Source organism: Galeopterus variegatus, unplaced genomic scaffold (genome assembly GCF_000696425.1).
Source record: "Galeopterus variegatus unplaced genomic scaffold, G_variegatus-3.0.2 Scaffold5505, whole genome shotgun sequence".
NCBI lineage: Eukaryota > Metazoa > Chordata > Mammalia > Dermoptera > Cynocephalidae > Galeopterus > Galeopterus variegatus.
This window is the reverse complement of record NW_007731616.1, coordinates 73113-88121: the sequence shown is the minus strand read 5'-3', so window position 1 is coordinate 88121 and position 15009 is coordinate 73113. Positions and strand designations below refer to the sequence as shown.

The following is a 15009-nucleotide window of genomic DNA, read 5'->3' as shown; positions in this document are numbered from 1 at the left end:
TAAAATGGTGCAACTGCTATAGAGAAAAGTATAGTGTTTCCTCAAAAAAATTAATAGAACTACCATATGATCTGGAATTCCACTTCTGGATGTAAATCCAAAGAATTGTAAAGCAGGGTCTTGAAGAGATATTTGCACACCCATGTCCACAGCACCATTATTCACGCAGTAGTCAAGAGGTGGAAGCAATACAAGTGTCCATCAGTGAATGAATGGATAAATAAAATGGTGTGTATACACAAAATGGAATATTATTCATCCTTAAAAAGGAAGGAAATCCTGTTACATGCTACAACATGAATGAACCTCAAGGACATTATGCTAAGTGAAATAAGCTGGTCACAAAAAGACAAATACTGTATGATTTCACTTTTATGAGGTACCTAGAGTAGTCAAATTCATGGAGACCAAAAGGAGAACGGTGGTTACCAGGAGGTGGGCAGATGGGGGAATGGAGGAGGAATTGTTTAGAGCTTCAGTTTTGCTAGATGAAAAAGTTCTGGAGGTCTGTTGCAGAACAGTGTGAATATACTTAAGACTACCGAACTGTATACTTAAAAATGGTTAAGATGAGAAAAAAAAAAAATGGTGAATTTTATGGTATGTTAAATTGTACATTAAAGAATATTATGTAAAAAAAAAAGTTATATGATGATTTTAAAAAAGCAAGTTACAAAACCATTTGTAAGATAAAAATGTGTACGTAGAGCAGAAATAATATAAGGGGTCTTCAAAAAGTTCATAGAAAGATTCGTGTTATCTTTTTAATTACATTTTTCCACGAACTTTTTGAAGTACCCTCCTAGGTAAGAATCTATTGAAAAACTTTAATGGTGTTTAGATTACAGGTGAAAAATCTATTATATTTTTCAGCACTTTCAGATTTATCTTCAGATGAAAATGTATTACCTTTATATAAAAAAACAAGGCACTTTGTCTACTTAGGGGTCAAAACCAGAAAGATAATACCTGGGCCGGAGTGTTTGTAGTCACAGGAGATGGCGTTTCACTAACTTTTGGCTCACTTGGGGATGCAGCTGACCCCTGCGACTCCTGGCTCGCGGGCTGGTCTGGAGACAAAGCATCACTGCTGTCTTCATCAAATGAGAAATCGCCCTGAGTGTGGGGATAGTCCTCCTTCCCAACGCCTAAAGAAAGAAACAATTTCTTTCCAAGCTTGACATGGAAAAGGAAAACATTGTTTCCTATAAGAATTTAAGAAGCTGGTTAAAAAAATAATTGAACATAATGTACTTCTCCATGGAAGAACACACCACTACCTGTGATGTATGAGGATACTTCAAAAAGTTCATGGAAAAATACAATTAAAAGATAATGTAATTTTTTTCATGAACTTTTTGAAGTACTCTTGTATTCTTGGGGAAAAAAAAATCTGAATTGGATCAAGCTTTTGAATCCTACTACATGGAAGTACAGGGGACAGGAATGTTTTTAATGACATCTAGGGATGCAAATGCAGTCAAGAAAATCCAGAATGTGGAACATGCTAGAGTTCAAAACAAGCCTGTTTCATCAACAAATAAATAGTAAGGAAAAAAAGGGAGGGAGGAAGACCCACCCCATAGATTAAGATTTAAGACATGTATTAGGCAAAGGCAACATGTGGACCTTGTTTGGATCCTGACTTGGAATCCAACTGTTAAAAAAACATGAGGCAGTGGGGAAAATGGGGCTCTGACTAGTTGTCTGTTGATAAGTTCCCACTTTAAGGAATAGCCCAGCTATACTGACATCTCTCCTTTTGGGGCCCAGGCCCATCTCTTTGGGACTGCATGTTACCATAGTTGATTGTACTGCTTAGAATTCTTAACTAAAAATTGCCTAAGCTTTAAACTCACACTAAATATGAAGTCCCAGAAGTAACGGAAACTAGAATAGTCTTTAAGATAGGATACTAATGTTTCAAAATTGCTTGCTGAATAAGTAACATTATTCTTGAAATGATTTTTTTTTTTTTTGCTAAAGCTTACGTTGGAAACAAAAAGAGAAACATCAGTAAGTACAATAAGACCAGGATAAAACGGACAAATACTACCATTATTATTAATGAATACATCTATACTTATCTGTTCTTGACCTTCCTGAACTAACATTGAACAAACAAGCTATTTTTCTTATCTTTCCTAGAAGTAGATAGAAATAAAATAATGAAAAGTCTGTAGAAATATACATTAATAGAGACTAAATTGTACAATACAGTAAGTTTAACTTAGAAAATGTGATAATGAAATCAGAATGTAAGACTTAAACCTCAGAAGTAACAAGGGTTACTCTCTGTTAATTGGTATAATATAATAAATGGTAACAAAAATTGCTGTATTAATCAATTTCTGATTAACCCAAAAAACTATACCATGATTGGTGCTGGCTTTTTAATTAAATTTGTTTTAAAACTTCCAAGCTTCTCTTCTCAGAAAATAATAAATTTTTAGAGTCTTGCCTATAATTGCTTCCTTAACACTGGAGTCTACAGGAAGGATGTTTTTCTCTACCAGCTCCATAGGACCAGGTCTTTGTGCAATCTTTTCATTCAGATCGTCAGCTAGTCGAGCTCTTTTCAACTTCATCTGAGTGGCCTGCAGGGATGGCTCTGCAAATGTTTCTAAAAGAGGAAACACAGTTTTAACCATTGCTTGAATTTCTATTTCTATTCCACAATGTTATTTCAGGCCAACTAACTGAATTAAACTGGTTTAAACATATTTATGTGTTCTCAACATATTACTGGAAAGAGAAAATGTTTAAGAATGCTCTACTACACGTTTTGTACTTTTTAGTCCTGGATAGCTTTACCTTGTCTATATAATATGGATTCCTGCAGACTCAAATTAACATGATGTTAAGCCAAAAATGGGGTACTGCTATTGTTCATTTATGGTAGGGGGTCAAATTCACACTTATTAGGTTTTGGGAATACAGAGGATGAGCAAGAGAGAGATGGCCCATGGCTCAAGAAGTTCACAGTTCTAGGTCTGGCTTCACTGGATAGTCAATTCCTAGAAGGAGAGACATTCATTGCCTCTTAGGATATAAGTGGAAGAGCTATAATTCACACTCTTGGATTGATCTCTGTGTATCTCAGGGTCAGTCATCATAATTAAGAATATGGGCAAATTTCTGAATATATAACCTTGTGTTTGTTACGGACATTCAATTGTCAACCTTGATTGTCCACTAAATAGTTCATATTTGTTGTGACTACTCTTGTCAATATATAATTTAACTAAATGTTATAAAAAATAATAAACTTCAAAAGTGAAATGATCATTTCTCAAGAAACCTAAGTTAAAAGCTTTGGAAAGACTTGATAAAGGTGAGTCATTAAAAAAAAAAAACACTGTCAAATTAGTTTGGGCAGTTAACAGCTATAAAAGATTTCAAAATCTGGGATTTTTAAACTAAGATTGCTTAAATGTTTGTGGCACCAGAAATGGAAATTTTAGATAATGTATAGAGGCTGTGCTTTATGCAGTAAAGGTGATGTGAATTCCATTCATTAAAAGCCTTCCCTGAAGAGAAAACCCTAGCCCTAGGTTGGAATATTGGCAAATAAATATACACTTCTACAAGTTAAAATAAAATGTGTGCCCATCTCATTTTTATAATTTTCCTGTATAACTAACTGTGACCCCAATCTTGTGAGATAAAATACTTCTCACTATCCAGGAAGATGACAGGTAGGGAGAACTAGACCAGGCAAATCACACTTAGCTTGATTTTTTCAATGCTTCTGTTAAGATCTAGTAGGACAGTCTTTCTACCATTAACACCATCCAAGTGATAGCACCAGTATGTTTGGAAAGAAACGATACACAAAGTAAGTATAGCCTGGCATTTTGGTATGTTTCTGTTCCTAGTCTTATTACCTCCCCATCTCCATGAGACTGAGGCTGGATTTCAGTTGCTGAATTTCAGAAAACTTAGACTCTTGCCTGCCAAATATCCAATCCAATCAAAATTGGGTTAATATTAAAATACAGTTGGGGGTGGTCTTAAGATATTCTAAAAATTATAGATGACAAGTTCTTTCTTATTTCAAAAACCTCAACTTGAGAATTGGTGTCCTAAAAAAATCACTTATGGTTCACTCATATACACTGTTAGGTTTTTAAATGTTAGGTAGTCTTTTTTTTAAAAAAAAGCAAATATGATTCCTTTTGATAGTTAAATGTATTTGCCTTGATTTTAATTATAAATCACTTATGGTTCACTCATATACACTGTTAGGTTTTTAAATGTTAGGTAGTCTTTTTTTAAAAAAAAAGCAAATATGATTCCTTTTGATAGTTAAATGTATTTGCCTTGATTTTAATTATAATAATAATGCCTGTTACAGTTAGAAGGCAAGTTGAAACAGACACCATTGTTACTACAAAAATGTCCCTTAAAGGTCAAGATATTTCAGCCACAGAAGGAGCCACTTACTCCATTACTTACCAGCAAACTTGCTTCTTTGAAGATTCATTTATCCCTGACAGCTGGTAGCTGCTCTACCCTACTACTGGAGCTCTGGAAAAGCTTTTTTAGTCCAGTGGACTTCTAAGAACCCAACCCAAAGTACAGAACCAACCCAAAGTATAGAAAGACACATATCTCTCACCTCCTGCCCCTGAAATGAGGATAATAGTCATATAATCATAGATTCTTTAGATTAGAAGAGGTCCTACTTGGAGACCAACTTGATACTTGGAATTTCTTTATAACATCCTTAATGTGGGGTGCTTTTTCTCTATCACAGCAACCTGTTAATTCCCTACAGAGCACTTGTCAGTCTGTAATTCACTTGTTCTGCCTGTTTATCATCTGTTTCTGCCACTAGAATGTAAGCTCCATGAAGGCAGGTGTCCATCTGTCTTGCCCACTTGTTGGGCCTCTGGTGTCTAGCACACTGGCCAATGAATTAACACCTCTAGTAACAGTAACCATATTACCTCCTGAAGATTTTACTTTTGGACATGTCTGACCTTTAGGATATTTTTCCTTATGTTGAGCTACAACCTAATACTTAGAATTCAGTTGATATTACAAACTTTAATCCTAATTCTGTCATTAGGCCCAGAGAGAACAAAATCTTCCTTCTACCTGACAGTTGTTTCTAAATGTCTGAGAAGTTTTAGATTCTTTCTGTATCTTTTCAACGTTTAATACACTCAAGACTATCACAGGATCAAGCTCCTAGTCTTGGTCAATAAATTAGTCAGAAAAGCAAAACAATGAAAGAAAATGTAATCTGAGAGTTTATGGTGGAGATACTGGCTTTCAAGAATGCTTTGTCTTTAGAGAGAAAAAAATCCTGGACTGAGTCATGTGTCTAGCCAAAGATGGAATGGAACTATCCCTACCAGCCTCCTAAGTGATGAGGCTAGATCACAGAGGTAATTTGGTGGTGGTGGTGGGCTGGCATGCTTATGATAACAGTCAGATCAAGCTGGATCATTGTAGGTAAGTGGCAACAAAGAGAAAATGTTGGGTATGGGTAATTGCACTAGGTAGACATAAAGAAGGTCCAAGTAGATGAAAATCTAGGGTTTGACTGTGGCTATTGTACCCTTTACGACTTAATGAGTGGGGCAAATGTCCCTCACTGATAAAAGAAATCCTCTGGATCAAAAATATTTTTCCAGAACAGTATGGTAGAGGCACCTATGGTACCAGCTGGTGGAGAAGACTCCATCAACTGGTGGTTATTTGGAGAATCAAACCTTCTCCATGTATTAAACATAACATTTTAGCTTTGGGTCTTCATGTTGCTATCCAATTTGGAGGATGTCAGCCTGTGGGGTAAAAAGTTATTAAAATGGCAATAAACAGAAATGGTGGAATTCTCACGTCTTGAGAAAGTATAGCAAAATAAGCAGAAATAAAACCTTTACCTTCTAAAATGTGCATCCTCACGAGTTCAGAACGATCTGGTCGACTTCTAATCTTGTGTTTCAAAAAGTTTTCGGTCTTTTAAAAAAGAAAAAAAAAGTCTTACCATAAATTATTTATGGTTTATTGTGGCTTAAAAATTTTTTTTCAAGCTACTCCATTTGAAAAAATTGTATACCCTTTCTGTCATGTCTTTGAGAGGAAGAAAAGAGTAGAAATTAGTATTTAGAGAAACTATTATCCAATACATGATTTAAATTGCAGCCTTCAAAATCTTACAGGGACTTAAAGTGTATGTTGGTATAAAATAAGTACCTTATAGACTTTTATTCTAAAACTTGGCTAAGTCAAAAGCTCATGATTTTGAAGATGATTTTTGAATAAACAGGATTTAGATTATTTAAACATCTAAAATTAACAAAACATACATGTTAGGTCAAGTAAAAATCCACTTAGATAACAGATTTCCTAAAAATCCTAATGTATTTTCTTTGATGTGTTCATATCCTTGATTATATTTTCTTAATCAAAACTGTACTCAACTCTTAAACAATAGGGCTTTAAAATGGGTTTTATATTTTATAAGACTCTTAAGATTCTGGGAAAATTCTTTTTTTTTTAGCCACTAGACAACCAGAGATGCATTGTGGGAAATTTTTAGAATATTCTTATTTTTATACTGCATGATAGAAGTTTTCCCACAAACAAAACAAAAAGAATATGCATAACGACACTTTTAAAGAAAAATAATAAACACCAATTCAATGTGCAAATATGAGGGAGCCATTTCAAAGAGTAAAGCAGAGCTGAATGTTACAATGTTTTATCATTTAGCCAAATTCTCCTCCCCTTGCTTGAATGTGCAGGTAACACACCAGTAGGGAAATCACCTGAGGATCTGGTGTTAGCACATGACTTGGTGTTCCTCTACAGGGGTAACAAATGGCAGAATTACTCCTGTCTCTAAAAACTGTTGTTATGCCCTGAAAGCAAGAAAGTGAAGAAGTATGATTTTGTCCTTCACGTACAAAACAAATGGCAGAATTACTCCTGTCTCTATAACTGTTGTTATGCCCTGAAAGCAAGAAAGTGAAGAAGTATGATTTTGTCCTTCACGTACAAAACTAGTTAATGATTTTAAAAGAACAAAATTTGAATGTCGTGTATTTTATACAAACTACCAAGATCAAACTACCTCAGAATAACTGTCTATGCTGTGTATCCTGAAAATACACTACATTTTCTCTACTGACATATTTAGGAGTAAGGCTGTTACTTGTGCATAGGTCCTTTAGGATAAAGGAGAGAAATATAACTTTTTAAAGCAAAATTTCTTACTCTGGCTCGTTCCAGGCTTTTTATCTGTTCATGGAATGCCGCTGGGCTCTTCAGAGCTGTGAGGGGAAAACAAATGGTTTCCTCAGTATAAATAAAGGAGTTCATACTTCAGGCCAACGTTATATTGCATCATGTTGATAGTCCTATTAGTTCACATCTACAGTTCCATTTGTTTGTTAGTTCCTTTAGGAAATCTGCAAAATTTGAAACTTTAAATGTTACAGAATTAAAATTATGTATTTCACAAATAAAACAAGTGAACATTTGATATAGGGGTATGTACATAATGACACTGCAAATACAGGGAAAGACTAGTTCCAACCACTAGTTAGGGCAAATTTCCATTGCCGAGGAAACTGTTTAATGATTCCTTGATGACAGGTCTTTGTCTTAATGGCCATATAAGCTATTGGAAAAAGCCCAAATGTCCTCAGGAGTGATCTAACCCTGAACACGAGGACACACTATACTCCATGTTCAATAGATCTGAGGCACCATTTATTCAGAACCCGCAATGGGCTTAGTTCTGTGCTCTGTGGTCAGTCATGATTCTACTGCTGCTGGTCTTCACAACAACCCTGCGAGGTAGGTATTAGTTCAGCATGGCTGAAAGGCTCAAAGAGATAAGAAAGTTCTTGAGGTCATATAGCTAGATGGTGGTCAAAGTGGGATTAAAATCCAGGATTTTGAATCTGAAAGGTTCATGATCTTTCTACCATACCACAGTGCAACTCACTTGAAAGACAGTGACTCTTTAATATACTAACTGCCAGTACATTAAGTATTCTAAAACTGCTATGTGAGGGTTTTAGCTGTGTTTACCAAAACATCACCTACTACAGTATTTCTATCAATTATCTTTGCAAAATCATTTCTGTGTATGTCCATCATTGCCTGATAACACCCTGCACATATAACCATGGGCAGAGAGAAGACTGGATGGGCTACAGGACTAGGATTCCTTGGGCTGTCACCTCCAAGATTTGATCGGGCAGGTCTTCCAGTAGTATTTTCAGCTTTGGTACTTGAACACTGCAGAGACTACCCAGAGCCCAGCCCAATCAGATCTGGCTAGGGACCAGCTCCCAAAAGCAGATTAGAGCTGACCTAGCAATGATGTCTTAAACATCATAATTTGATCCTGTTTGACTGATTGGTTCCTAGTCAGGAATGTGGTGGTGGAGAAATCTGGCAGATTTTCAAAGCAGCTTTTGATGATCTATGCTAGATTTAAAATATTTAGATAATTAATAGTATTCCACAAAAAAAAAGTTTCGCTGGGAAAAATATCTACTGCAGAGAAATATTATTCCTTATCATTAACCAAGAAATGGTTTACGGGCTAGCAATGATTCAGAAGACAAGGAGGCATATATATTCATTTTGTAATTTCTTTCTAGTGTATAAAGCCAAATCAATTACCTCTTGGAAAAGTGAATTTTTAGACAAAAATCCAGATAAATAATCCTAACAGCCTACAAAACAACCACTCTTCCCCTCTAAAATGTAAAACCACCTCTAAATTTGGTGATTAAGGGTAAAGAAGATAATTTGGACAAATATTCTAAAATTAATCAATTCTCAAAAATCTCTTAAAGGAATAAGCCCTAGGGATACTTGGGACATATCTGTACTTGGGCTAGATTTTATTGATTATAAACAGAATATTTATCAGTCCTGTAACTGAGATACATTTAATTAGATAGGCTATAGTATAGCACCAAAGATAATTAATTTGAATTAAATAAGTTTAACTAGAACGAGGTTGTAAATTAATTTCATCATGTTACTTTTGCAAGTCTGACTAATCTCAGATCCATTAGTAGAGTGATTACTTCAGTCATTTCAAAACTAAAATGTTAGTTTGAAGTAAGAATGGATGTTAGCCTAATTACAGTGTTTTAAAGGTGCTCTTTGTATAATGCAAAATTCAAGTCCATCTTTAAACTGCATCTGGTTTTAAAAAGTGTATTCTAAAAGATTCTCTGAGTTGGCAATGCTGGTGCCTGATCTTTCCTTATAAAAATTCATTTGGCAAGTGTATGTTGACTAATTGGATACAGCTGAAAGTATTACGGGATATAGGTTCTTCTTGGACATGCCCATCTTGTTATATCATGTCAGAGATGATGATGACATTGTAAATCTTACGTGGCATGATGCCCTGGTCCACTAGTTGTTCTCTCGTCCTCCTTTGTTGCAGCCTCAGCTGGAGCACTGTGAAAAGGAAACAATCACCATTGGAATTGATCGGCAACTGCAGGATCCAACTTATGCGATTCCGCAAGAGACACAATTAAGCTTTATTAAATATCTATCTTATAGCTGAACAAGGATATTATCTGGCACCATCTAACTTGTAAAAAGAAAATTACTTTGTGATTTCTGCCTGTTTGGTGAACTATGAAGTTTACTTAATGATGGAGTTTGGATGTGTTGTCCCCTCCAAAACTCATGTGGAAATTTGATCTCCAATGTGGCAGTGTTGGAAACTGATTGAGTCATGCGGTGGATCCCTCATGAATGGATTAATGCTTTCCCTGGGGGAGGAGGGGTAGTGAGTGAGTTCTCACACTATTAGTTCCTGTGAGAGTTCGTTGCTTAAAAAGACCCTGGCACCTTCTTCCTCTCTCTTCCTTCCTCTCACCATGTGATCTGCTTGTACCCACCGGCTGCCTGCCACTTTCCGCCATGAGTAGAAGCAGCCTGAGGCCCGTGCCAGATGCAGCTGTTCCAGAATCGTAAGCCTAATAAACCTCTCTTCTTTATAAATTACCCAGTTTCAGGTATTCTGTTATAGCAACACAAAACGGACTAAAACACTTAGCATATTTTTTGTTTAGTTAATAACCTTAATTTGATGAGGAAAGCTAAGTATTTCTTGTTTAAATGCATTCACATAGTATCCAGCAAATAAGCAGAAAGTTTGCTTATACATTAAGACTTGATAATAAATTTCATTCATAGAAATAGAAATGTGAAATTCCTTGATATTCTTACTTTAAAAAAAATAAGTTAATAGCTAAAATTTATTTTAAGGAAAGATTGACTTATTTGGAGGGACTTACTCCATCAGGAACAAATTTTAAATAGCTTTAATGAAGCCTGACTGCATCATAAAAATTAGACCTATGAGATATTACTAATGACCCAAAGGGAAATTTCTAAATTAGAAATTTAAAGCTTAATAATCTTTGCACAAACAATATCATGTCTCACCCGTTCTAAGAAAGCCACAAAACAATTGATACTTTATTATTTTAATAAAAGAATAAATTATTAGAACTGGTAGAGAACAACCATATATCGTGAAATGTGGACATCCAATTTGCCATATTTAATTAAAAGTTAATTTTTTCCTAGATTTCTCAGACTCCTTTTATAGCATCTATATACTTTATGCTTGAAAATGAGCCTATTTCAAAAGAAAAGGAGTACATGAAATGACTTTCAAAAATATTTTTCTTGGTTTGCCTTACATTCAGTTTTAAGTTTCCATTTTTATTTTTGTTTCAAACCATAGATGAAATTCAAGGTTAGGCTGATTAGGAGTCAATATGCTAAAAAAAATTACCTATGTGTATTTCTTAAACAGTAGGGAGAGAAAGACAGAATTTTCTAGTGAGGGATAATGGCTAGGGCAAGAGGCTGGCTTGGACCAGACTGTTACCAAGGCTCAGATGCAGCACACAGTGTCTCTTACTTGCAATAAAACCCTGAGGCCTGAAGAGGCAGGTGCTATGGCCCTTACACCCTTGGTTCTTTGCTTGGCCTTGTGCTGACTGCGGAGCACAGCATAGTATTAGATATACTCCAAAAAGAGTCTAAACTGTAAAACAGCTTTTCAAAATATTTTATTTTAAATGCTAGATATGAATGTCATCATCTATTGAATACAGAAATAGGTTTTTGTTTTTTGTTTGGAGACCAACAGGATCACAAAGCTTCACTGATATCCCATTTAGAACTGAAGCAACTGACATAAGATTCTGTTATGAAAGAAAAATTAAACAAGTTAAAAAAAATGCATGTTTCTGACATTAAAATGATATGTGATACTTTGAATCAACTGTGCTCTAAGACAAAGATCTTTTCCCTGATAACTTCTAGTTTATTGAGGATAGCATGTTCCCACTGTACTTTACTAGGGACAAAAATAACTAAGGAGCTGACCTGTGGATTTGATAGCACACAAATGCCTGCGTGTGCTAATATTCTTCTCTGTATGCTAAAGTTTATGCTGTCTGTATTTAAGACGTTCATATTCAAGAAGCAGAATCCCAACAAAAGGAATACTGAGAGGAGGAAAGGGTTAGAACAGTCCTTTAGTTCAAAGGTCGACATGTTGATGGTCCATGTCTGTTGGAGAATCTCTAGCAGAAGTATCTTTCCTTTCTCCCACAGGAATCCTCAAAGGAGTAAAAAAGAAAGGGCAATAAAAACATAAACAGCCCTCTTTTTTTTGGCTTAAAACAAACAAAAAACCAAAACAAACACCATGCCTGTGAGACAAATGTATCAAACACAGCACACATTTTGGGGTGAATGGCATCTTTGATGTGAACATTTGCGACCACATGACTGGCAAACCAACACTGATGACAGCAGCTTGTTAGTCTTGGAAGCGTCTCCTGATTGTACATCGGGGATCTCAGGTGTGTCCTCCTGCACCAGGACAGGAACCCTCTCAGCTATATTGTATATGACTGAGAACCTCACTTTCATGCCGATGTGTGGAGGGAGGTACCTGCTACCATGAGGGCCACACACAAAATGGATGTATCTCACTCTGACCTGTTTCTATTCCCAACACTTTTGACACCAAATATGTAGGCTTTTTCCTCTATAAACCAACTCTCCAACTCTCTGGACATAAACTGGGTGTCCAATAAGTCAATTCAATTCTGACACTGCATACCCAGAGTTAGCGTCAGATCCCACAAATTAAAGGACTCCCTCCCACAAGACTGCCCTCCCTTCAGATGCCAGTTTCAGATGCATGTACTTTTGACTGGCTCGCTATAAAGTCTGAGGGTTCCCACAACCCCTTCCTCAGGTTCCATAATTTGCTAGAACAGCTCACAGAACTTAGGAAGGCACTTTATTTACTATTATTCATTTATTATAAAGGCTACAACTCTGGAACAGCCAAATGGAAGAGAAACATAGGCCCTAGAGCCATCTAGGGGCCTCAAGCCACCACTCATTTCATTAGCATACAAAACACACTCATCACTCTGAAGATTCCAAGGATCTTAGAAAGAAGGTCTTGTGCAAAGAATTGGGGAGTAAGACCAAATATTACAACAAAACATACTCATCACCCCTATTACTCAGGAAATTATACCACTCATTTCATTAGCATACAAAACACACTCATCACTCTGAAGATTCCAAGGATCTTAGAAAGAAGGTCTTGTGCAAAGAACTGGGGAGTAAGACCAAATATTACAACAAAACATACTCATCACCCCTATTACTCAGGAAATTACAAAGGTTTTAGGAGCTACATGGGGTACGAAGACTAAATATTCATTTCTTATTATATCACAATATCACAGACATCAATCACCACCAATTGTTAAACAAAAACCAAACCATTTTCCATCCAGTTTTCTACGTGGCCAAACAAACAACCCTACTTACATCATAGTGCTTGAAGTAGGAGAATAACCTTTCCAGTTAATGCTCTCATCATTGACTGTATAATTTTCCAAAGCAGGTCTGGCCATCAGCCTTCCCCAGGCGCGTTCATGTATCTAGAGTCTGTTAGTGACGGTATTCAAGGTGCTATATGTGATACAAAACTGTGGGAAAGGGCAACAGCAGTAGCTGTAGCAGTAGCAGCTGTGGATGGAAGAAGTGTTTTTAAGCAAAGGCATTAGGAAGAACACAAATGGAAGGGGAGGCAGACTTGCCAGCAACTAACTAGTCATGCTGTTAACTCTGTTATTACCCAGCTTTTGTTAGTTTTTATCTATATGAATAGTTGGACAGTACTGGACACATTATATTGAATATGAGGCATAATTCCCTACTGAGAGAGACTTAGGTACATTGCTACTTTTGGTCATTATTAAAACTCAATTACAGTATTCATTTATACCAAATACAACCAGTCGCTCACAACTTGACAAAGACTACTCTGAGAACAAGCACTAGTTATAAAAAGTACCAATCAAATAGGCACAGGCTCATAATTTTAGAAAATATCAAACTTCCTTTCAGTACTTCCCACTCACCAAATTAGTAAAAAAAAAAATAATAATGTATAATAAATGACAACAGATATCTGCACCTTAGAGGCAGAATATCCAAGGCCAGGAAGAACATGGCTTGAATGACATAGACAGCTTAGTTGTCATGCAACACTGGAATTTCTTGGTGCTTTTTTAGGACCGTGAAAGAAGTAAGAGACCCTGAAAATAGAGGACCCAACTCTTTTAAGGATGAGAGGCATTCATGGTTGGGGGATCAAGATGCTTTTTTAAGTTTCTCTGGGCTCTTCATGGATTAAGCCTTAAAACCCTCTTCTCCCTTTGCAGCCCCATGCTCACCCTAGGGTGTTCACATCTGCATGGAGGAGAGAAGGCCCAGATCACTGCATGTCGCTTGGCCTGTTGCACAGTTGAACACTCGTACGCTGGCTGATCTCTGGAAAACCAGACACACTCAGCATGTGTTGACAAGATTTCATTTCTGGGCAGCAAACCAAAGACTATAGACTGGCCCAGCACCACTTTCCTCAGGTTGTGGCAGCAGTGGTGGTGGTGGCGGCACAGCTGCCTAGATAACATCATAGTCTGCATCCTATTAGTAAGTTGATTAGCATTCAGTATCTTCCATGGCTATCTTGCAAATAACTGCATGTAAGAAAAGAATACATGCAGAGCTACAGAGTTCTCAGGAGGAAAATTGTCCAAAACACTCAGTGGCTGAAGGGCCCACATCTTTTCAGAAAGCAAAGGACATAAGTAATAGAGTAATATAGAATTCATGTTACAATTACATTTGAATATTTTCCAATAACGTGTTTATCTTTGAAAACTGTAGAAAATAAAACACATGGTCTTAAGAAGTCCTTAAGCTTAAAATTAAGGTTTAAAACAGGGTTTAAGCCTGTTTGATTTTCTAAAAAAAAAGGGGGGCGGGCAGATATAAAAAAAATATATCCCCTGCAGGTAGCATTGCATTCTCTGTGCAAAACATTTACTCTAAGTTGAGAATTCTAAAACAACTGTGTATTTCCAGANATACATGCAGAGCTACAGAGTTCTCAGGAGGAAAATTGTCCAAAACACTCAGTGGCTGAAGTGCCCACATCTTTTCAGAAAGCAAAGGACATAAGTAATAGAGTAATATAGAATTCATGTTATAATTACATTTGAATATTTTCCAATAACGTGTTTATCTTTGAAAACTGTAGAAAATAAAACACATGGTCTTAAGAAGTCCTTAAGCTTAAAATTAAGGTTTAAAACAGGGTTTAAGCCTGTTTGATTTTCTAAAAAAAAAAGGGGGGCGGGCAGATATAAAAAAAATATATCCCCTGCAGGTAGCATTGTATTCTCTGTGCAAAACATTTACTCTAAGTTGAGAATTCTAAAACAACTGTGTATTTCCAGATAAAACTCACAAGAGCACACAAATGACCCCCATCAATGGAAGGATATAGAGTTATAAATCCATTTGCTTACTCTATTTATGACATCTTTCTTACCTAGCTTGAGTCCAAGGTGTTTTTTTTTTTTTTTTTTTTTTTTTTTTTTTTTTTTTTTT

General features: G+C 36.1%; 1 protein-coding gene across 5 annotated transcripts in view; it reads right to left on the bottom strand.

Moving 5' to 3' along the window:
• The window catches only part of MKL2 (MKL/myocardin-like 2), a 124786-nt gene that overhangs the window by 43890 nt on the left and 65887 nt on the right, over positions 1-15009 (bottom strand). For all 5 annotated transcript variants that reach the window (XM_008589542.1, XM_008589540.1, XM_008589537.1 and 2 more), the window contains 5 exons: positions 9382-9447; positions 7231-7286; positions 5895-5970; positions 2462-2623; positions 970-1148 (listed from right to left, as the gene is read on the bottom strand). In XM_008589542.1, the coding sequence (XP_008587764.1) occupies positions 970-1148; positions 2462-2623; positions 5895-5970; positions 7231-7286; positions 9382-9447 (539 nt within the window). The remainder of the gene's footprint in view (positions 1-969; positions 1149-2461; positions 2624-5894; positions 5971-7230; positions 7287-9381; positions 9448-15009) is intronic.